The following is a 23,993-nucleotide window of genomic DNA, read 5'->3' as shown; positions in this document are numbered from 1 at the left end:
AAGCAAAGTGGGACCTTATGGTCCTAATTAAATCATTAAATAAGCGTAATCTAAAGGCCTTCGCCTGTCATATAAGCCGACATGACTTTTGTCAGGTAGTGTACTGTTGGTGTGCCTCCAGGAACAGGGTTGAGAAACACTAGTCTAGATAATGCTTCTTGATTTAAGATTTATTCGATATTTGGACTAGAAACCGTAAGAAAGGCGTATTTGCAGTGTGTATGTGTGTTAGTGTATGCTTCCTCCGTACCTCGGTCTGCCAGGGCACAGTAACGCTGCCCGTGTTGAACTCGGCGTAGAAAGCTTCATCGGCCTCATCAAGAGTGACTCCTTTAACCGCAGCGAACTGATCGATGTCGCTCACGTCATCACAGTAAATGGCTCTCGGCTGGTGGAGAGAACAAAGTCTGATGAGGAAGAGCTCTGATGGGCTTTACAGAATTGTTGATAAAATGAAAAAAATATACCAAAAGTGTTCTAATAGCTTACATTTTCTAATATTTAAAGGTCCAGTGGAATTACAATAACGTTATTTTAGAGGTTAGCATCAGTATGCTAGCCTTCGAGGATATCTATAAGCTAGCGTGCTCCAAAACAGTGACAAAATTCCCATTTATAACACTGATTTAAACATGTAAAGCTTGTAGTTTGTCACTTCCGCCTACATAGATCAACAGTTTTACTCTCATACTTCAGTTTCTCATCAAATCTTCTGACCAATCAAATGCTCTCTAGTATCACATGGATCTGAAATGACCAATGGTAGTGAATGAGCCATAATGTTCCAATGGCAGCAGAAACACACTCGTTCTGGCGTATTATTTGAGCAACTTTGCTATGAACTTGGCGATGATATTACAGCAGTAAAGTTCCTTGATTATTACACCAGAATGAGAGTATAGTTCCCAGCCATATCAGCCTGGAAAATAATCCTTTTGCTGTCAGCCTTAGTACTACAGAAGAGTAGATCATTAAAAAGGAAAACGATTCAAACCCTGATCATTTGTGAACTAGATGCTAATGGTCTAATCTGATGCAATGATTTATGCTAAGCTAAGCTAAAAGTGCTCCTGTTTGACCCGGACATCAGCTGAATGGATTAAAAATGGTAGGGGAGTAGTAAAATGAGCCTATTTTTTTTAAGTGGAAAGAGTACTGATAAATCATACTCAAGTAAAAGTACCATTACTTGCCTAAAAATGCAAGTAGAGTAAAAGTATCTGTTGTAAATATTACTCAAAGTATGAGTTAAAATTAAACTTTTCCAAAGTACTTGAGTGGTGAGTATTACACTGCATAAAGCTGATGCATTTACATGTAATTTGTACATGTGTGTGTAAACGTAATATTCTGTAGTGCTCCTAGTTATTTCACAGCAGGCACACGTCGTTAATATTAGGTTAGATTTAGGTCGTGATGTCAGGTGACCAAAATTTAATGTCTAGCCAACATCTACATTATATTGATGTCTAATAATGACGTCAAATGACGTTGATTTTTGGTTGATTTTAGGTTGTTAGAAAGTGACCAAAATCCAACGTCGAACCAACATCTTAAACCCACATCTTGTTGACGTCAAATACTGACATTTATTCATCATGTATGGCAGGGGTGTCAAACTCAATTCCTGGAGGGCCGAAGCCCTGCACAGTTTAGTTCCAACCCTGCTCCAACACACTTACCTGTAGGTTTCAAACAAGCCTGAAGGACTCAATTAGTTTGATCCGGTGTGTTTAATTAGGGTTGGAACTAAACTGTGCAGAGCTGCGGCCCTTTAGGAACTGAGTTTGACACCTGTGATGTATGGCAACCACAATACAACATCTGATAGACGTCATAGTGGTAACGTTCACACAACTGTGTGAGCTGTGACATCATTAGACGTTGATTTTTGGTTGATTTTAGGTTGGACATTGACGTTGGCCTGACATTGAGTTCTGATGTTAACCCCATTGTCATTTCCAAACAAATGCAACGTCCCCATGACGTTAGGGTACAATGTCAATCTGACGGCATGTTGACATCCTGTGCCTGCTGGGTGTTTAATGCCATTTCGGTCATCATACAGTAAACATCAGTCATCTTCTCATCACTGACCAACAGTCGAAACAGTCATAGGGCCCTATCATACACCCGGCGCAGTGTGGTGCAAGGCGTGACGCAGTAGTCTTTTGGTAGTTTCAGCTTGGCGCAAGAGTGGTTTTGAGGCGTTGCGCTACGCTGTTTAAATAGCAAATGCATTAGCGCTCATTTGTGCGCCCATAGGCGTTCTGGTCTAAAAAGGAAGGGGTTCTGAGGCGGACCGCTGGCGCGTCGCTATTTTGAGAAACTATAATAGATTTTTCATTAGACCAAAACAAACCCGGTCTAAACTCCAGCACAGAGTTGCGCCTCGCTTACACACTGCTTAATACACACAAGAGAGCAATAGGCAAATATCTTTACATATGAAAACATTTAAATATTAAGGATATATATAGGATATAATGAGAATAGATATAGAATATAAATATAAAGGATTAAAATATTACAAAACATATTATTTTCTAGCCGACATAAATATGAAAAATCACTGCTTTTATGTCTTCTTCATCTCGGGAGGCTTTTTCAGTTCATTCATAACAATTTGCTGTTGTATAATGTTATTATTATTAGCAGTATTATTTAATATATCCATATTTATATTTGTTTTATTAAAAAAAAAATTAGATTTGTCCACCTGTCAGGTTTTAGACCATATGGGGCACAGCATGTGTTTTAGGATATAACTCAGGTTTTTGAGCACATTTTGTTTTTATTATTCATTTATTCGTTTGCTGGAAATTAGAACTGAATTTAGAAATAGTTTTGAAACGAATATTTGCGCTTAAGAAACAAAATTATTTATTTATAGACCAATTGATGTCTGTGTGTAAAGGTTTCCCTATCCAAGAGCGAAAGTGAAAGTGATCCATTATCTCTCATTCTCACGCAGTAGATGCTCTGTTTAACAGTTTTCTGTTAAAAAACTGTGAACTGTTTGCTTGTGAAATGCTCATTTTTTCCACTTAGACTTACTTTGCGTCCTGTAAATAGCGAATGCGCTCTTGGCGTGACGCAGCTGCTCTTAAAGGGAATGGGAGATGAGACTCTGATTGGTTTATTCTCAAAACACACCTATAACTCATTAAGAAAATAAACTCAACCCCTTTTAGACCACGCGCCACGGCGCAAGGCAGATTTCCCGTCCTTAAATTAGAAAAAACGCGTCCTGACACACCCTGAAAGCGTTTGCGTCTGCGCATGGCCTGTCAAAATAGAGCCCATTGCAAGTAAAGATTTTGGACATCTTTTTGTACACCAAACAGTTTGCCACAATTATAAAGCGCCCATGTCTTGAGGTAGTTCATTAAAATGCGATTTATTTTGTATGTGCGATTTGAGTGGATAGGAATCACAAGATTGATTTTTCTAATCCCCATACAAAAAATCAAGTAGTGACTGCAGGTTGAAGGAAAGTAGTGGAGTAAAAGTACAGATACTGCACTACAAATGTAGTCAAGGGAAAGTAGAAGTACACATTTATAAAAACTACTTAGTAAATTACAATTCCTGAGAAAAACTCCTCAGTTACTGTCATATGAGGATTTGTAATTAGTTACTTTACACAGGATGGTCACTCACATCAGGAATGAAGGGAGGCTGCATCATTCCGGCCTCCAGTAATGTGAAGTTGATGTTTTTAAAGAACTGGTGACTCTTGATGACTTCTGCACCCTGGCCAGATCTGCAGCCCAGCCTTTCCTTTGGGTTTTTAGCCAGGAGCTAGAATGCAAAATTCAGCTTTGAATCACAGAAATACATTACATTTGAAACTGTAAAACCTTTCACATTGGTTACGAACTCAAGTTCACTAGCTGACTTGAAAAAGTGAGTCTAATCAACTTAAGCCCCGGTCAGTAGGGATGTAACGGTATCAGAATGGTATGAATGGCACGGTATGCTATTTATTGAGTAATTTACAGGAAAAACAAAACTAATGAAAAGACTCGAAAAAAGTGCCAAAAGTGTTTATTTACCTTAGCACTGAACATATCAATGACATACAAATTAGCCATCTATCTGTACGTTTCGAAACAGGATCTTCAATTTTTCTATTTTAATAACAAAAAACTATTAAATCATATAAAAAAATAAAGTTTCAATTTAGTATTGTTGAAAACTCAACAAATTTAACATTTAATCACTCACTCACTTAGATAGAGATGGTTTTTTTTTAAGGGAAATGATCATATAACTATAATCTGGTAAAGCTGGGATCTCTGGGCATGTCCCCTGCAACAGAAAAAAACCCTCTCATTTGGGACTGAGGTTTCTGGGACAGAGAGATATGATTTAGCCAAGGTTGACAGCAGTGGGTAACATTGTGCATTGTCTTTCCACCACTTGAGAGGACAAGCCATAAGTGAGATAGAGGTCTCTTTACGGTACAAGTCAATGTCTGCATCAATCTAACAAGTGTGCTGTGTTCTGCAGTCCCCATGACTGTTTTTAGTCGTATTCCCCGACTTATATTTAACACAGTCTGGCAGTGCCTGCATACTGTTTTTTTCTGTGTCTGTCACTTTTTCTGCTTTTTCGTATCTTTTTAGAAAGAAACCGAAATGCTTCCACACATCCGATTTAAAACCCGCTTTAGGTTCGATCATTTCCAGCGCTTTTATTCCTCCCCGCTACTAGCAGCACACTCCATTTCCGCATGACTGGATCTGTAGTGACAACAGACCGTAAAGGATGATGGCCACGCCTGGGCTGATGGGAATTGTAGTTTCCGCTACCTCCCGTTTGCTTCATTCGCCTAAGCAAACTTTTCTCAGAAATATAGTTTTATTGAGTCATGCACCTACGGTAATATTGAAAAAAAATACTATTGCGGTATGACGGTATTCACAATATTGTTACATCCCTACCAGTCAGATTAACCGATTTCTATTGTCGGCTATGAAAGTCACTATGTCAGATTATGTGCTTTTGTCTTGATAAAATCTTGACTTGTCGTGGGTAATAAATGTACCAGACTATACGTTCCTTCATGCTCAGTCATCCCGTGACGTCTACGATAAGAGTTATTTCCCAAAGCAGTCACAAGAGTTGCTCTAACGATATCTATTATCTCAATTTCATTTTACTATTATTTCAATCTCAATAAACACTGATGCTAGCAGACAACTATTAACTACATTACTTAAGGGCATTTCTAAGACAAGGATAGGATCTAACTTATGATTCCTTTTTAATATTTAGATATTTTCCTGAAATGGGTTTCTTATTAAACACTGCCTCGCCTGAACTTGCCGTGAGTGAGACGGAGAAATGAAAGCACATCAGCACTGAGGAAAAATCAGATGCTCAAGACAAAATCTTTAAAATACTGACAAATAAAAGATTAGCAAAAGATGACTGAGGTTTGTGATACAAGAATCACAGTAAAGCATTCATTAAATTCTTACTTTCCTTAGAGCGAAACAACTCATCCACCCGTATAGTTATAGTAGTGGAGGGACACAAACTAAAATATAATTCATATATTTTCCTTATTATTATTTTTTTTAACGAATTTCTTTTGGTGTAATTTGTATCTTAATTTTAATGTATCTTTTGTTTTTTAGTTATCTATAAACAAGAATAACGAATAACATTTTAGGTGATGTGCTTCATTCCAATATGTGCGCCAAAATGCAGTCAGATTGTGTTGGTTTGTTAAATAAAATAATGATGTAATCTGAATAAAATGAAAGTGAAATATTCAGTTTCAGAGAAGCCTGTATTAAACTGTTTTCACTATTAATGATAAATTTTAATAAGCAGGAAATGCTTTTACAATGTTTTCGCAGCTCTGAACATGCTCCCAGATTGCCTCGGAAGAACAAACTCTGTTGTAAGGCTGAGAGAACTCAGTAACTCATTGTGAGAAGTGTGGAGATGTCTGCATATTTGTGTCATTCTGTCAGATAAAATTATTAATATTCTTTAAAATCTTTAATACTCACCAGCATCTTGGTTCACAATCCTTTCTGAGCATTATATCTGAACTTCCACAATTCCACAAAACTCTTTTCTACTCCCTACAACTTCAGAAATTTCTAATCTTATTTCCAAATCTAAGTCATCTTCCTTGCATTTAGATCCTCTCCCCACTGTTCTGGTTAAAGCCTGTCTCCCTTCTTTCATCCCTTTCATTTCAGCCATTATCCACTCTTCTCTTTTCACCATATATTTCCAAAATCCTCGAAAAAATTGTAGCAGCACAACTCCAAACCCACTTATCTCAGAACAACCTGTATGAACAGTTCCAGTCCGGTTTCCGGCCACTCCACAGCACGGAAACTGTCCTTATTAAAATCATCAACAAGCTTCTTTTGGCAGCTGATTTTGGGCTAATATCTGTTCTCATTCTTCTCGACCTGAGTGCAGCCTTTGACAATATTTGTCTCAGCACCCTCATCAATAGACTATCCTCTAATGGCATCACCAATATCCCACTTGACTGGTTCAAATCTTATCTCTCTGGCCACACTCAGTTCATTCAACTCAAATCATTCACTCCTCAGCGTTTTACAGTTTCTTCGGTTGTACCCCAGGGCTCAGTCCTGGGGCCCCTGCTTTTTATCATCTACTTCCCCTTGGTAATATTCTCCGTAAATAAAACATACAGTGCCACTACTATGCGGATGACACCCAGCTCTATCTCTCTGGCAAACCCTCTTCTTATTTTCCACCTTCATCCCTTACAGTCTGCTTAGCAGAAATCAAATCTTGGCTCTCTCTTAGCTTTCTCAAATTAAATAGTGCAAAAACTGAGGCTTGGCTTGTTGGTACCAAATCAGCACTCTCCAAAACTGACAGCTTTTGACTTTCTATTGACGCCTGTTCCATTTATCCATCTAAACAGATCAAGAGTCTTGGTGTCATCCTTGACAGCATCCTACCTTTTGATTCTCACAACAATAGCATCACCCGGTCTGCTTACTTCCACCTACGCAACATTAACCGACTCCGCCATTCTCCTACCCCCCCCATGCCACTGCTGTCCTTGTCCATAGCCATAGGCATGGTATCGGTTGTACTGTATCACATCACACGAGAAGTACACAAGTATTTAATATATTATTTTTACATTTCATTTATATTATGTATATAAATATATATATTTCATTTATTTAATATTCTACAATTTAACAGCATTATTGATCAAATAAATGCAGCCTTGGTGAGCAGAATTCCCGTCTTTTAAACATTAACAAATCTTATTGTATCAGAGCAATCCACAGAGAATTAAAAGGTGGTCTCACTTTTTGGCAGATGTTTTGTGTTTCCTCGTCAAACATCTTGTCGTACAGCTCCACCTTCTCCAGGATTCTTTGTTCCAGGTCCTTTTTCGATATCTGTTCCTTGTGGTTACGAAACGGAGGCTTTTTAGCCGTCATCTCGTAGATCAGACACCCGAGTCCCCACCAGTCCACACTCACACCGTAGCTCGTGCCTGCGACCACTTCTGGAGCTGAAGACCAGAAAAATAGCACAAATATATATTATCATATAATCAGTGTTGGGTAAGTAACTTCGAAAAAAAAATCAGTTACTAATAACGTAAGTAAAATAATGTTTTTGAATTCCTTTGTCAGAAAAGTAAACCCATTACTCGATTAGTAATCCGATACTTGACTCAATACTACTGTATCTAAACCCATATCAATCTCAAAGCAGTTAGAAGTTATTAAGTTATTAAAATTGTATTCAAGTTACTTTTCAAATTCCTTCATCATAAAAGTAATCCGATTACTCGATTAGTAATCTGATACTTGACTCAATACTACTGTATCTAAACCCATATCAATCTCAAAGCAGTTAGAAGTTATTAATTATTTCATCATTAAAAATTTAGTCTAAGTTACTTTTCGAATTCCTTCGTCAGAAAAGTAATCCGATTACTCAATAAGCAATATGATACTTCACTCAATGCTACTGTACTTAAATCTATATAAATCTCAAAGCAGTTAGAAGTTATTAAGTCATTAAAATTGTATTCAAGTTACTTTTCGAACTCCTTCGTCAGAAAAGTAATCCGATTACTCGATAAGTAATCTGATACTTGACTCAATGCTACTGTACTTAAATCTATATACATCTCAAAGCAGTTAGAAGTTATTAAGTTATTAAAATTGTTTTCAAGTTACTTTTCGTACTCCTTCGTCAGAAAAGTAATCCGATTACTCGATTAGTAATCTGATACTTGACTCAATGCTACTGTACTTAAATCTATATAAATCTCAAAGCAGTTAGAAGTTATTAATTATTTCATCATTAAAAATTTAATCTAAGTTACTTTTCGAATTCCTTCGTCAGAAAAGTAATCCGATTACTCAATAAGCAATATGATACTTCACTCAATGCTACTGTACTTAAATCTATATAAATCTCAAAGCAGTTAGAAGTTATTAAGTCATTAAAATTGTATTCAAGTTACTTTTCGAACTCCTTCGTCAGAAAAGTAATCCGATTACTCTAAGTAATCTGATACTTGACTCAATGCTACTGTACTTAAATCTATATAAATCTCAAAGCAGTTAGAAGTTATTAAGTCATTAAAATTGTATTCAAGTTACTTTTCGAACTCCTTCGTCAGAAAAGTAATCCGATTACTCGATAAGTAATCTGATACTTGACTCAATGCTACTGTACTTAAATCTATATACATCTCAAAGCAGTTAGAAGTTATTAAGTTATTAAAATTGTTTTCAAGTTACTTTTCGTACTCCTTCGTCAGAAAAGTAATCCGATTACTCGATTAGTAATCTGATACTTGACTCAATGCTACTGTACTTAAATCTATATACATCTCAAAGCAGTTAGAAGTTATTAAGTTATTAATATTATTTTCAAGTTACTTTTCGAACTCCTTCGTCAGAAAAGTAATCCGATTACTCGATAAGTAATCTGATACTTGACTCAATGCTACTGTACTTAAATCTATATAAATCTCAAAGCAGTTAGAAGTTATTAAGTCATTAAAATTGTATTCAAGTTACTTTTCGAACTCCTTCGTCAGAAAAGTAATCCGATTACTCGATAAGTAATCTGATACTTGACTCAATGCTACTGTACTTAAATCTATATACATCTCAAAGCAGTTAGAAGTTATTAAGTTATTAAAATTGTTTTCAAGTTACTTTTCGTACTCCTTCGTCAGAAAAGTAATCCGATTACTCGATTAGTAATCTGATACTTGACTCAATGCTACTGTACTTAAATCTATATACATCTCAAAGCAGTTAGAAGTTATTAAGTTATTAATATTATTTTCAAGTTACTTTTCGAACTCCTTCGTCAGAAAAGTAATCCGATTACTCGATAAGTAATCTGATACTTTACTCAATGCTACTGTACTTTAATCCATAAAAATCTCAAAGCAGTTGAGAAGGGTCTGGCTGCAGAGTTGAACTTGCACCTTCAGGCTTGCACGCTCAGGCACCCACGCTTCCTATGCAAGTGACGTCATTTACAATCGACACCTGCACCTGTCACATCACTTGAAATCAACACAAATAAATCAAAGTTTGCGTTGCCAGTGACGACGTTGTCAAACAATTTTAAGTAACCTACTTGCATTGTACAACATAACAGACCTCCTTACCCAAAAAGCAGTTAGTATATTCATCATATGATTATATTCTTTGATGTAAATTTACCACAGCAGGCTACTGTTAACATTCACACCAGCAAGGCTTATTATTTATATCAACTAAATATCAGTCTAAATATACACACAGGGTATTCCTCCACAGTTATGAATAAAAAACACAGGGCAAATTTGAATTTTAGTTTTTATTTTAAACATTTCAAGGAGTTGTAGTATTACAACTAACAGATACACATTATGGACTTACAGCAATGATTCTTGAACGACTTTGGAAACTATTCTTTATAACTATTCTTGGTAAGTTAGCACGTCTGCGCAGGAGTGCATCCATATGAAATCACAGCTGAAAAAAACAGCTTAAACCAGCCTAGGCTGGTTTTAGCTGGTCGACCAGGCTGGTTTTAGAGGGGTTTTGGCCATTTCCAGGCTGGTTTCCAGCCATTTCTAGCCTGTTCTTAGCTGGTCAGGCTGGGAGATGACCAGCTAAAACCAGCTTGACCAGCTTAGCCAGGATTTAGCTGGTCATTTTCCAGCCTGACCAGCTAAGACCAGGCTGGAAATGGCTGGAAACCAGCCTGGAAATGGCCAAAACCCCTCTAAAACCAGCCTTGTCGACCAGCTAAAACCAACCAGCCTAGGCTGGTATAAGCTGGATTTTTCAGCAGGGATCACAGTTGCAGTGCAGCTTTAACAGTCTCTACATGATCCCAGCCCAGTGTTATAGGTCCTCCAAACATAATGTCGAGATCGACTCGATAAGGGAACGTCTCGACTCGCTTAACGGGAAGAAAGCGGCACAGATGATGTGTAACATTACTGTAAAGCAAGCACTCGTGGTTCGTTATGATCTGTTTACGTAACTATAGCAAATGTGGCGACCGTCGCTGTATGTTGCCAGAAACCACAGTGAAATGCTTAGAAAAAAAAGGCACTTGAGTTAGGCCAAAGAGCTTAGAATGAACATGCGCGCGCAGAATTCCGCAGATTTTCCACAGAATTCCGCAGATTTCTGCAGATCTTTAATTTTGTTTATTTACTTAAGTAAATGTGTAAATATAAATTTATTCAGTTTTTATTCAGTAATTTCTTACTTTTTATTAAATATTTTAAGGTCTTAGTTATGATACTCGGCTAGATACTCCGAAAACAATTCCGCAGAAATCCGCAGATTTTTACCAAAATTCTTCGCAGAAATAGCAAAAAACGTCCGCAGATTCCGTCTGGCCCTGGCGATCGGCTGTCCATTGGATCTTATTGCTGTTGCAATGGCGAGCATATCTGCTTTGTTTTTTATTTATTTCTTTAAAAAGCGCATTAAAGCTGAGATCCAACCTGAAAGACGACAATACAACACTTACCATCACAATCATCAGCACTTTTAATAGTTTATTTTACAGACTTATAATATGCTGTAGTTCTGTTGGTGTTTTCATTCCAAAATGGCCGCCACGCCATCTAGTGGCTGTTTCCCGAATTGCACTAGAGTGTCGCCTCTTCGTGATTCTATGCTCTTTGGTAAGGGTGACAGATAAGAAGTTTGTTGCAATGATCTTAATGAAATCTGTTACCTCAGAGATTTTTCCGCCTCAGGGACACCCTTAAGATTAAATTACAGAAGGACTTTTATGCAAGCAGACACAGGTGGCGATTGTAAATGAAGTCACTTGCAGAGGAAGCGCGGTTGCCTGATCGTGCAAGTCCGAACGTGCAAGCCTGGAGGTGCAAGTGCAAATCTGCGGCCAGACTCTATTGAAGCAGTAAGAAGTTATTACTTAAGTCATTAAAATTGTATTCAAGTTACTTTTCCAATTCTTTCGTCAGAAAAATAATCTGATTACTGGATAACTAATCTGATACTTGACTCAATGTACTTAAATCCTCATAAATCTCAAAGCAGTTGGAAATGACTAATTACGTCATTAAAATTGCATTCAAGTTACTTTTCTAATTTATTCGTCAGAAAAGTAATCTGATTACTCGATAAGTAATCTGATGCTTGACTCACTACTGTACTTAAAATCCATATAAATCTCAAAGCATTTAGAAATTACTAATTGCATCATTGAAATGTATTGACATGCTGATAGACATATGTGATGGGGTTTATTAAAAGGTGGTTTTCATACCCATGTATCCTGCTGTTCCAACTCTGCCCTTCACAAGCTTGTTTTCTGGCAAGATTTCGGCTAGACCCAAGTCAGATATGCGAATGTGACCTGTCGGATAACAGTAACATATCCATTAACATCAGCAGGAAAGGAAAAGAGGAACACATTTTGTCTGATCCAGTTTCAAAGAGGTCATGCAAACTTATTCATTCATTTAGTTGTTTATTTATGGAGAAAAATTTGGTAAAATTATTGAAACATTGAGACTACTGCACTGTCAAAGAGTTCTTGCTGCCTTAAATTTTTTAGTTGAATCAAATTAACTTTTCTAGTCATCTCAATCTAAGTCAATCAAACTTTTAAGTTAAACGTTGTATAACTTTCAAAACTGAAACCTGACTTATTAAAATAAGTTAAAGAAACATAAACATATTTGAAGAGTTTAAATGCAAAAACCTCTAAATGCCTCTGACATTTTCCTCTAAAATTAGCATTATCAGGCTCCTGTGTGTATGTTCAGTAACAATCCTTTATGGCAAAGCTTAAGTCCTTTTCCTTGTCTTTACAGTGAAATATCTCAACATAAACAAAGGAGGCTGAAAAAAAAAAACGTTCATTTTTGATGGAAATTTCAGACGGCACTTAGAGGTTTTTCTCATTTTTTTCACTTTTTGTCATTACATTTTTACATGTACGCTTTCAGCACGTCATGTCATGTTGCCCGGGTTATAAAAAGAAAACAAACCTCTGTATTCCTACTTGTTAATCTTTTAAAGAGTATAAGTTCAATACACGGAAATGACATACTGTGAGCCTCAAACACAATAGTTTCCTCATTCTCATGTAAATCCTGTGAGTGTAAAAGACCACAGAAAAATAGCCGAATCAGAACACAACAGACTGTTATGTAACGACTGTTGTGTTCAAAAATAAGCATCATTTAATAGGCTACAACATTTCACAGTGAGATTAAGTTTAACACAGCTTATTATATTTCCGATACATGTGGGACTCTTATTTTGAATATGAGACTCTTATCTGCTCGTCAGAATGCTTAAGTTCCGGAAAAGGGATTATAAGTTAATTTAGTTGTTTTATTATCCTCCCTAAAGAGGCATAAGTCTGTTTAACTGTATCTTTTGCTAGTTTAATGTGTATATTATGAAAATGTCTGAAATGAGGCAACAAACACACGTAGACTCCCTATTCACACGGGGCTTCAGCGTCAACGCTTGACTGAAGGCGTGTCTGAAGTTGGGGCTGTAGGGATCGTCATAGAAGCGTCAGCCAATGAAATTCAGTCAGCAATAGGCCACTGTCTTACTGGTGTATTTGCATACAGCGATCTGATTGGCTGACGCTTCCGTCGGCGCTTGAAAGGTTGAGCTAGTCCCTACTTCTGCAGCGAGCAACGCCTCTGAAGCGGCGCCGACAGATCCACAATGCAGTTCGGCAACGCCTGACGTCACCCATTCAAAGTTGACGCTGACGCCCCCTGTGAATGGGGCGCAAGTGTTTACTGTACGTTTATGCATCGTGTCATATCTCTAAGCTCTTACTGGGAGATTAAGTTCATCTATTTGTGCAGAGGTTGATACTAATTCATGCCTGTGCTTTTAAGCGTCGAAATAAAACTCTAAATGTTTCTGTGAAATATAATAATATATTTATAAGAATGATGAAACCTTTCTCAGCTCACTTTACATAAAAAAGGGGAAAACAAACAAAACAAAAGTGCGAGTTTTCAGGGCCAACAACATTGTCATGCCCTGAAGTGCTTTGGTTTCCTTGTTCACGATAGCGAAAGCACTTTTGAAGAAATGTTTCCTTGTGAATAAAGAGATCTAAGTTTGATTATGCTAAAAATAGTAAGTCAAGGGAAATGTGAGAGGCTGAAGGGAATGTGACAGATCTCGAATGAGCAGTTAACGTCTCTTGCTGAATAGGGAAGTGCACATACCTTCATAGTCCAGCAGAATGTTCTCTGGCTTCAAATCCCTAGCCGAGATAATCATAATAAAATATAAAAAAACTGATTACAGAACAGGCTGGATCTGTTTGACTCTTTATCACAGGTAGATGTCTGCAAAGTGTGTCAGGTCAAACTGAGGCCTACCTGTAAACGACGTTGTGTTTATGAAGATGGTCCAGGCCGCACAGGACCTCAGCGGCGTAAAACTGGACTCTGTTTTTGTCCAGTTTTTGGTTGCCCATTTTATAGATGTGAAAGCCCAGGTCTCCTCCGTCCATCACCGTCAGCACCAGACAGAGAGAATCTTTCGTCTCATAAGTGTAGGCTAAACTCACCTGACACATACAAGCGAAAACACACACATTTAATTCACACATAATTAAATAAATAAACACGGTGTCATCTCCATATGCACCAGACACTTTCTTGCTGTATTTGAAACTGCCACCTCATTCCAGCATATGTTTAATGCAGTGGATGCCCTTCCAGCTGCAACCCAGTACTCGGAAACACCTATACACGCTCACATTCACACGCACACTCATACAGTTAACACCAGAAGTTTACATACACTGTATAAAAAGGCACATAACCATTTAAAAAAGGGAAGATGTTAATGTGACTACACTGTTTCTGTTCTGCTTAATAGCAGAATAATGAGAAAGATCTTTTGAGAAATTGTTATAACTTTTCTTGAAAGTCAAGTTTACACACAATAAGATTATTCTGGATCTGGAAAAGCTCAGATGACGGTGTCAAGGTTTTGGAAGTTTACAAGCCTACAACACCATCCCAACTGTGAAGTATGGGGGCGGCAGCATCATGTTGTGGGGCTGTTTTGCTGCAGGAGGGACTGGTCCACTTCACAGCATAGATGGCATCATGAAGAAAGAACATTATGGAGAAATACTGAAGCAACATCTCAAGACATCAGCCAGGAAATTAAAACTTGGCCACAGATGGGTCTTCCAAACAGACCATGACCCTAAGCATACTGCCAAATGAGTTAAAATGTGCTTTAAGGACAGCAGAGTGAATATTTTGGAGTGGCCATCACAAAGCCCTGATCTCAATCCTATTGACAATGTGTGGGCAGAGTTGAAGAAACTTGTGCGAGCAAGACAGCCTACAAATCTGACTCAGTTACACCAATTCTGTCAGGAGGAATGGGCCAAAATTCCTGCAAACTATTGTGAGAAGCTTGTGGAAGGATACCCAAAACATTTGACCAAAGTAATGCAGTTTTAAAGCAAAGCTAAAAACATACCAAGGAAATGTGTGTAAACTTTTGACTGTCTAGAAATTAATAAAAAAATCTAAAAAAAAAAAATTCTCTCATTATTCTGGCTTTTAGCAAATGTCAATCATTTAGTTAATCCTAACAGACCTAAAATAGTAAACTTTTAGTTTGATTTTCCATCAGACATTTAAAACAAAAAAATGGTTATGTTCCTTTTTTTAGAGTGTATGTAAACTTTTGATTTCAACTCAAACACTTGCTGATATTTATAATTCTCACCACAAATCTGCTGTTGACCCGTTCCAGAATCTGTTTCTCTTTGAGGACCATTTTTTCCCCTCCTTGCCTTTTAACCCGTTTCTTCACCAATTTCTTGCATGCGTACATCTTCCCTGATGCTCGGGACTGACATGCACATACCTGTAAAAAAAAAAGAACAGAAAGAAAATCCATTTAATTTGAAATCAAATAAGCTGTGGTTGCCAGTATTTTACAGTTATAAATACAGTAGAAACCATACAAGAAACATTTTAATTTACGGTAAGCAGTCATATTTCATTAATATATACAGAGTGTTTTAACGAACTAATGTTGTAAGTACTAACACATTGTAGCTTTGCTACACAGACAAACCAACCCAGGCTTGTTCTGATTACGTACCCCTATATATATTTCTGAAGAGCACCAAATACGTCCTAGGAGCTACGTTTGTTTTGCAGTTTTTGCGAATCCACCAGAGGCCACTGTGTACGCTATTTGAGATCTCAAATTTCTCTCGTAAGAAAGACTGACTGACTGACGGATTGACTGATTCACCGTCCTCTTTCCCTAAACCCAACCAACAGTTTTCAAAAGCAATCCAGAAAAAGAAAAGCCCTCACCTGATTTTAACCACATTTTAGAATTTTACCACACTCTCACCCTGTTATTTACTTGTTTATTTTATTTTTTAGCTTCTATTTTTGTCTTACCAGCTTTCTGGAATCGCTCTTCACCGCACTCGAAACCCATTATCGCGATCAACTTCGCTCTGCATCTCAAGTCCGCTGGCAAACGCAACGAGTTACTGGACGAACTGGTTAGAGCCGAAAAGCCGTCCACACGAAGGTAAGCGGTCAACTGGTAAGCGCAAAAAGGAGAACACCGTCATACTGCTCCGTATCGTTCATTTTAAAGACAAAATGCAACCATACGTTCCTCTGGCTCCATAACTGACAATCTCCAAAAATGTACAGGGGGGTACGTTTTCAGAATGAGCCTTTGTTGCGATAAACACACCACCAAATTAGCTGGTGATGAGATGTAATGTACAGATAATGTCAGAATTCCTCCTGTGTATACGTTTTCCTCAATTTCAGTTTAACGTAGGGAAGTTTTTTTTTTTTTTTTTTATACATTTAGAAACATAATAGTTAGTTCTGTTGACAAAATCGAAAACAAATATTTGCTTAAGGGGGCTAATAATATTGTCCTTAAAAATGGTGTTTAAAAAATTAAAAACTGCTTTTACTCTAGCCGAAATAAAACAAATAAGACTTTCTCCAGAAGAAAAAATATTATAGCAAATACTGTGAAAATTTCCTTGCTCTGTTAATCATCATTTGGGAAATATTTTTAAAAAGCAAATTACTGGACAGAGAATAATTCTGACTTCAACTGTACATTTATATAGTATTTTGTACTAACATTTAGAGAATTACTAAAGACCGGACTGATTAACTTGGTCTTACCTCTCCAAAACCCCCTTTTCCCAAAATTCTGTATTCTCGAAAATTGTCTTGAGTGACTGGACGTCTGCAGAGGTGAAGGAGACTCACATTCTCATCCAAACATTTCTCAAGGAAACTGCATAATTATTTAAAACCATCCAGAAATCGCACACTTACCTCTCCACCATCTTCCACTGCAGGAATCTGTCAAAGTACATGCTATTCTGATACTCTGAGAATGGAGCTCCACTCAGATACTCATGAAGCGCACTGCAAAACAAAAAAACAATACACAAATTATGAGCCCTCCTGAATTATTAGCCCTTCTGAATTATTAGCCCTTTTGAATTATTAGCCCTCCTGAGTTATAAGCCCTCCTGAATTATTAGCCCTTCTGAATTATGAGCCCTCCTGAATTATTAGCCCTCCCTACTATGAAGTATGGGTGCGGCAGCATCATGTTGTGGGGCTGTTTTGCTGCAGGAGGGACTGGTCCACTTCACAGCATAGATGGCATCATGAAGACAGAACATTATGGAGAAATACTGAAGCAACACCTCAAGACATCAGCCAGGAAATTAAAATTTGGCCACAAATGGGTCTTCCAAACAGACCATGACTCTAAGCATACTGTTAAATTAGTGAAAATGTGCTTTAAGGACAGCAGAGTGAATGTTTTGGAGTGGCCATCACAAAGCCCTGATCTCAATCCTATTGACAATGTGTGGGCAGAGTTGAAAAAGCTTGTGCGAGCAAGACAGCCTACAAATCTGACTCAGTTACACCAATTCTGTCAGGAGGAATGGGCCAAAATTCCTGCAAACTATTGTGAGAAGCTTGTGGAAGGATACCCAAAACATTTGACCAAAGTTATAAAAGCAAAGCTAAAAAATACCAAGGAAATGTGTGTAAACTTTTGACTGTCTAGAAATTAATAAAAAATTATCCAAAAATAAATTCTCCTATTATCCTGGCTTTTAGCAAAAGTCAATCATTTAGTTAATCCTAACAGACCTAAAATAGTAAACGTTTAGTATGATTTACCATCAGACATTTTTTTTAAATAGTTATGTTCCTTTTTTTTTAGAGTGTATGTAAACTTCTGGTTTCAACTGTATGTGCAATCAAGCAAAAGTTTTTAGGTTTTATACCTGTTGAAGTAACTTTCTTTGTATGTCAATATCATGACAGTATCGTAGAACATGATGAAAGCTTCAGCAATCAATCAATCATAACAAGAGCATTTGATAAGCCAAGCGTAATAAACATCTGGAACTGACCTATGGCAGCTGCTGATGAAATTTTCCATGTTCAAGTTGCCGTTCTGCATTTCTTTGTGAACCATTTCTCGCACCATAGAGGACTGAACACATACATAACATGTTAACATTCATTCATTAATTCATTTTCTTTTCAGCTTAGTTCCTTTTTTAATCTGGGGACTACACAGTGGAATGAACCGCCATCTTATCCAGCATGTTTCAGGTAGCAGATGCCCTTCCAGCTGCAACTCATCACTGGGAAACATCCGTACACACTCATTCACACTCATACACTACGGATAATTTAGTGTACCCAATTGCCCTATGCCACATCTTTGGACAGTGGGGGAAACCAGAGCACCCGGAGGAAACCCATGCAAACACAGGCAGAACAGAACTCCAACTGAACCAGCCGAGGCTCGAACTAGTGACCTTCTTGCTGTGAGGTGATAGTGCTACCCACATTACGAAACACTAATCCACCTCATTCTCTTTAGATTTGGGCATGCAAAAGGATAAGTTCATCTGGAAATAAAAAATAATTTACGACATGCCCTCAATGGTCTTCAGAATAAAAATTAAGATATTTAGATGAAATCCAGAAGCTCTCTCTCATCCCCAATTGACAGCAATGGTTCAAATCCAATGCTCAAAGTCTAAATAAGTGAATCAAAACATTGTCAAACCACTCCAGTGGTTCCACTATAATAATGTGAATCTGCAAGAACACTTTTGTGCGTTAAAAAACCTAATGTTTACCTAATTTTTCTAACCCAGTTCAGATCAGGTTGCACGTTTACTACAGACAGTACGACCAATTGCCATTAGAGATAGCAGCACAACATGCAACTGCCCGTAGTGAATGCTCACCCCAATATGAAGTAGTTAAAATTGGCGAACAAAGTCACATTTTGGATTATTTTTAGTATTTTGATATTTATTTTGAGTATTCTTGTAGCTTCGTATGATTATAGTTGAACTACTGAGGATGAGAGAGCTCCAGCAAGTCCACTTTTTAGTGGCAGAAGAAAAACAAATGAAGACTTTGGAATGGCCTAGTCAAAGTCCTGACCTGAATCCGATCAAGATGCGGTGGTATGAGCTTCAAAATGCGGTTTATGTTCGAAAACCCTCTAATGTGGCTGAATTACAACAATTCTGCACAGTTGAGTGGGTCAAAATTGTGACTGTAAACAACATCAAAAATGATCTGATTGCAGTTGTTGCTGCTAAGGCTGGCCCAACCAGTTATTCAGTTTAGGGGGGAAATCCCTTTTAACACAGGGCTATGTAGTTTTGTATTTTGTTTTCCCTTAATAATAATAATATGAAACTCCAGGACTTTAGTGTATCAAAAAACTGTAAAAGCAACGTTGTTCCCCTAATTTTTCTCACCCACTTCAGCTCAGGTTGCCCATTTACTACAGACAGTACAATGTATTTCCGTTAGAGTCAGCAGGACAACATGCAACTGCCCGTAGTGAATGCACACCCTAATATGACGTAGTGGAAATTGGCGAACAAAGTCATATTTTGGATTGTATTTATTATTTTATTATTATTTTGAGTATTCTTGGAACTTCGTATGATTATAGTTAAACTACTGAGGATGAGAGAGCTCCAGCAAGTCCACTTTTTAGTGGCAGAAGAAAAACAAATGAAGACTTTGGAATGGCCTAGTCAAAGTCCTGACCTGAATCCAATCAAGATGCGGTGGCATGAGCTTTAAAATGCGGTTTATGTTCGAAAACCCTCTAATGTGGCTGAATTACAACAATTCTGCACAGTTGAGTGGGTCAAAATTGGGACTGTAAACAACATCAAAAATGATCTGATTGCAGTTGTTGCTGCTAAGGCTGGCCCAACCAGTTATTCAGTTTAGGGGGGAAATCCCTTTTAACACAGGGCTATGTAGTTTTGTATTTTGTTTTCCCTTAATAATAATATTAAACTCCAGGAACACTTTACTTTATCAAAAAACTGTAAAAGCAACTTTGTTCACCCACTTCAGGTCAGGTTGCACGATTACTACAGACAGTACGATGGATTGCCATTAGAGTCAGCAGCACAACATGCAACTGCCCGTAGTGAATGCTCACCCCAATATGATGTAGTGGACATTGGCGAACAAAGTCATATTTTGGATTCTTTTTGACACACAATGTTTTTGGAGCTTCGTATGATTACAGTTTAGGGATGAGAGAGCTCCAGGATTTCATCTAAAATATTTTAATCTGTGTCCTGAATATCAACGAATCTCTCAGGAGATTGTCACAACATTAAGGTGAGTAATTAATAATAGAATTTGAGTGTTTGTGAGTGAACTAACCCTTTAAAGCAGTGTTTCCCAACCCTGTTCCTGAAGGCACACCGACAGCACATATTGTGGATGTCTCCCTTATTTGACCCGTTAACTATAGGTTTTGAAGTCTCTTCTAATGTTCTGATGAGTTGATTTAGGTGTGTTTGATTAGGGAGAGGTTGAAAATGTGTACTGTTGGTGTGCCTTCGGGAACATGGTTGGGAAACACTGCTTTAAAGGGTTAGTTCACACACAAACACTTAAATTCTATTATTAATTACTCACCCTAATGTTGTGACAATCTCCTGAGAGATTCGTTGATATTCAGGACACAGATTAAAATATTTAAGATGAAATCCTGGAGCTCTCTCATCCCTGAATTGTAATCATACGAAGATTAAAAATGAAAGAAATTTAGTTGGCGATTCATTCCGCTGTGTCGAAATCAGGAATGTCGAAGGAAAATTAATGACTGAAAGAAAGAAAGAGTCTACAGACCTGTGAGGTTTTAAATTTATTGATGAGTTTATCACGAGATGTTTTTTTCAGGTCATCTGTCGTGACTTCATATTTCGCCTGTAGAGCAGAAAAAGAGTTATCACTGACATAAACAAACTGCAGTCACACTTTATTATAAGATGTCCTTCTTACAGGTTCCATGTACTTACCATAGTAACTATAATTACATGCAACTAACTCTAAACCTGCATTCGAACCCTATGCATATAGTAAGTGCATGCACTTAATTAATAATATTTAGTAGTTAAATAAATAGAGTGGAGGAAGTAGGACATCAATTTGTATGCAAAAACCCGGAAGCGAGTTAGCATTTTAGCAGTTCAGGTTCCCTCGTCCCAAAGTCAATGGGTTTTTTCAATAGGGTTTCAGTAAAATCGCCTAAATAAGGTTCGGGGCTAACACAAACTTAAGATACCACATTTTATTCTACGACATAAAACACATCAGTTACAGCTCACTTGTGATTTTTTTAAATCGGTTGCGCTTCTTTATAAAGACGGTTGCTATCAAGTTGCTAAATGGGACTACAGGCGGTGTCGGAGGCATTATAAGAACTGAACTGGTCTGGAGCGCAGGCCGCTTGCGTTGGGCGTTTGGATTTGTCTGTTATTTAGGTATTTTCATGATTAGTATTTTATAGTTTGTTGTGAGCGATACACTTATTTAAATATATCTTGTGAAAATACTATGCAGGCACATTTATACATACAGTTTTAAAACTTCTTGAACAACCGTAAAGCAAAACAAATTTCCCACGTAAAAACACTCCAGAATGCACGTAGGTCTATGTGTATTTGCGTATTTATATGTTTGTAATATATGGCGTGGATTATGATCAAATAAACAGAGATTAACTCTTTGTCATGGACTATATTTCTAAAAATAAGCTAGAGAAGTTGTCTGTAGTAAGGTGCTGCTGACACCAGAGGCGAGCACCCCAAAGGCAGTGTAGTCCGTTTATATCCTAATGTTAGCTTTTCAGTTCTTGCGTTTGCATTTAAGATCCAAAAGTGCTTAAAGTTGTATTTTGGTGTGAGGATTATCCGGGTGGACAAAACGTGTAAGTGTAATGAACAGTGTTTGAACACAGAGCTTATTATTCGCAATCTTCGAAAAACCTATTAGAAAATCCTATAGGGATTTTATCGATGGAACCAGTTTTATGCTAGCAGCCGATTAGCCAACAAAGTGACGTCATAGTTCCTCCACTCTATAGTTACACTGTAACAAGGAAGGACACTTAAAGGAACACTCCATTTTTTTGGAAATAGGCTCATTTTATACTGTATCTGCCCTAGAGTTAAACAGTTGAGTTTTACCGTTTTTTAATTCATTCAGTCGATCTCTGATCATTCAGTCTAGTAGAATAACTTTAGCTTAGCTTAGCATAAATCATTGAGTTTGATTAGACCATTAGCATCTCACTCAAAAATGTAAAAAGAGTATTGATCATTTTCCTGTATTTATATTGTGTATTAAGAACAACGGACAATGAAAAGTTGCTTTTTGAAAAGTGTGGATCGAACACAGATCAACGGCGTCGAAACGCAACGTGCTGACCGCTGGACCACAATGGCGCTGTTACATTTGTGTGGTCGGAATGATAGTTAATTCATCATTACCCTGCAAGCTGGATTTTTCTCATGGGGCTGCGAGACAATAAATAAGAAGAGCCGAGCTGCGGCAAAATAATGGATAAAAAGAGTCCTAAAAAAAGGCTATGGTCAAATAAATAAATAAATGAAAAAAAGTGTGACTGCGACTGCTGCTTTCTCCTTTCGCCATGTTGGAGAGAAACAGTCTGCGCAAATGCAGCGCAGAGTGGGTGTCATCGACTACAGCTCTCATCTGATTGGCTGAAAGGTACGAGTTGCCCTGCCTCTAGCAGGACAGTCTCAAAAACACACACACACGTATCCAGGGGCAGTCGTACGTGAAAGAGGATTTCTCATTCAGGATGAACTCGCAAGTTTAAAACATTCAAAACTTTTTGTACACCCTTATACATTTGTAAATGGCGTTTTGCATTTGTGAAACGTATTTTGTGAAAATGTATTTTTATTTTGTGCACGTGAATTTTGTTTGTGAATATAAATAAATGTTTTACGCACGTGAATTTGGTTTTATGCACGTGAATTTGGCTACGCATGTGTACATCGTGTCTTTTGCGTGAATTACTTTTGAGTCTTATCTGATTCCATACAACCGAGACAATAAATCTAAAAAAACTAATAAATAAACTAATAAATCTAAATAAACTAATAAAAATGTAAATAAAAATGTTTTTGAAGGAAATATCAAGTTCCCAAAATGCAAATAAATCTAAATAAGTCAAAAATGTTCATTACAAAATATGTGATATTGTGATATATGTGATATAAATGGAATCACAAAAAATCATTTGTATCAGTTAAATTCGAGCAGCAATACAAACACCTTTAACCATTTATACAAACGATCATACCATTTCTTCCAAGAGGTCAATTAAATGCTGCAGCTTAGGTTCAGTAGCACAGAAAAGCTTGAAGAGCTGTTTTCCGATGGGCTGATTCACACACAGGCTGTAATAATCTCGCTCTGGAGGACAGAAAATAAAACAGCGATATTAGCCGCAAAACGATTAGCCGCAAAACAAAAATTATGCAATTCATTCATTATTTGCCCTCATGTTGTTTCAATCCCTTAGTTTATATTCAGGACACAAAATAAGATATGGTAGATATGATCCTAGAGTTCCTCCATAGACAGAATTAACCCCAAGGCATTCAAAAACATTGTCAAAACAGCTCATGGGGGTGGTAGGGTTTACCAAAGTTAACAGTAGGGCTGAGATAAAATTGATGACCAACTAAACTTCTCTGATCACATCTCTAGAACTGCTTGATCTTGCAGATTCGCACTCTACAACATCAGTAAAGTTGTTCTCTCCAGACTGGACTATTGCAACTCTCTACTAGCCGGGCTCCCAGCTAACTCTATCAAACCTCTTCAGCTGCTTCAGAATGCAGCAGCACGAGTGGTCTTTAATGAACCTAAAAGAGCACAAGTCACTCCGCTGCTCACCCATTTGCACTGGCTGCCAGTTGCTGCTCGCATCAAACTCAAAGCTCTGATGTTTGCTTACAAAGCGATTTCTGGCTTTGCTCCTTCTTTTCTGCTCTCACTTTTGCAGATTTATGAGAGATGACCTTAATGCTTTTGT

General features: G+C 37.5%; 1 protein-coding gene and 1 long non-coding RNA gene across 7 annotated transcripts in view; one reads left to right on the top strand and one right to left on the bottom strand.

Annotated features, from left to right (window-relative positions):
• Window positions 1-23,993, top strand: part of LOC141376286 (uncharacterized) — a 501,640-nt gene that overhangs the window by 360,204 nt on the left and 117,443 nt on the right. The window lies entirely within an intron of this gene.
• Window positions 1-23,993, bottom strand: part of grk5 (G protein-coupled receptor kinase 5) — a 41,975-nt gene that overhangs the window by 5,472 nt on the left and 12,510 nt on the right. For all 6 annotated transcript variants that reach the window (XM_068223804.2, XM_073914068.1, XM_073914069.1 and 3 more), the window contains 12 exons: window positions 23,256-23,368; window positions 20,771-20,848; window positions 17,989-18,071; window positions 16,886-16,978; window positions 16,730-16,793; window positions 15,279-15,419; window positions 13,904-14,094; window positions 13,748-13,785; window positions 11,806-11,895; window positions 7,332-7,540; window positions 3,664-3,804; window positions 251-388 (listed from right to left, as the gene is read on the bottom strand). In XM_068223804.2, the coding sequence (XP_068079905.1) occupies window positions 251-388; window positions 3,664-3,804; window positions 7,332-7,540; window positions 11,806-11,895; window positions 13,748-13,785; window positions 13,904-14,094; window positions 15,279-15,419; window positions 16,730-16,793; window positions 16,886-16,978; window positions 17,989-18,071; window positions 20,771-20,848; window positions 23,256-23,368 (1,379 nt within the window). The remainder of the gene's footprint in view (window positions 1-250; window positions 389-3,663; window positions 3,805-7,331; window positions 7,541-11,805; window positions 11,896-13,747; window positions 13,786-13,903; window positions 14,095-15,278; window positions 15,420-16,729; window positions 16,794-16,885; window positions 16,979-17,988; window positions 18,072-20,770; window positions 20,849-23,255; window positions 23,369-23,993) is intronic.

The sequence above is a fragment of the Danio rerio genome, chromosome 10 (genome assembly GCF_049306965.1).
Source record: "Danio rerio strain Tuebingen ecotype United States chromosome 10, GRCz12tu, whole genome shotgun sequence".
Taxonomy (NCBI): domain Eukaryota; kingdom Metazoa; phylum Chordata; class Actinopteri; order Cypriniformes; family Danionidae; genus Danio; species Danio rerio.
Note: the sequence above shows the minus strand (reverse complement) of the source record. Positions and strands in the feature narration are given on the sequence as shown.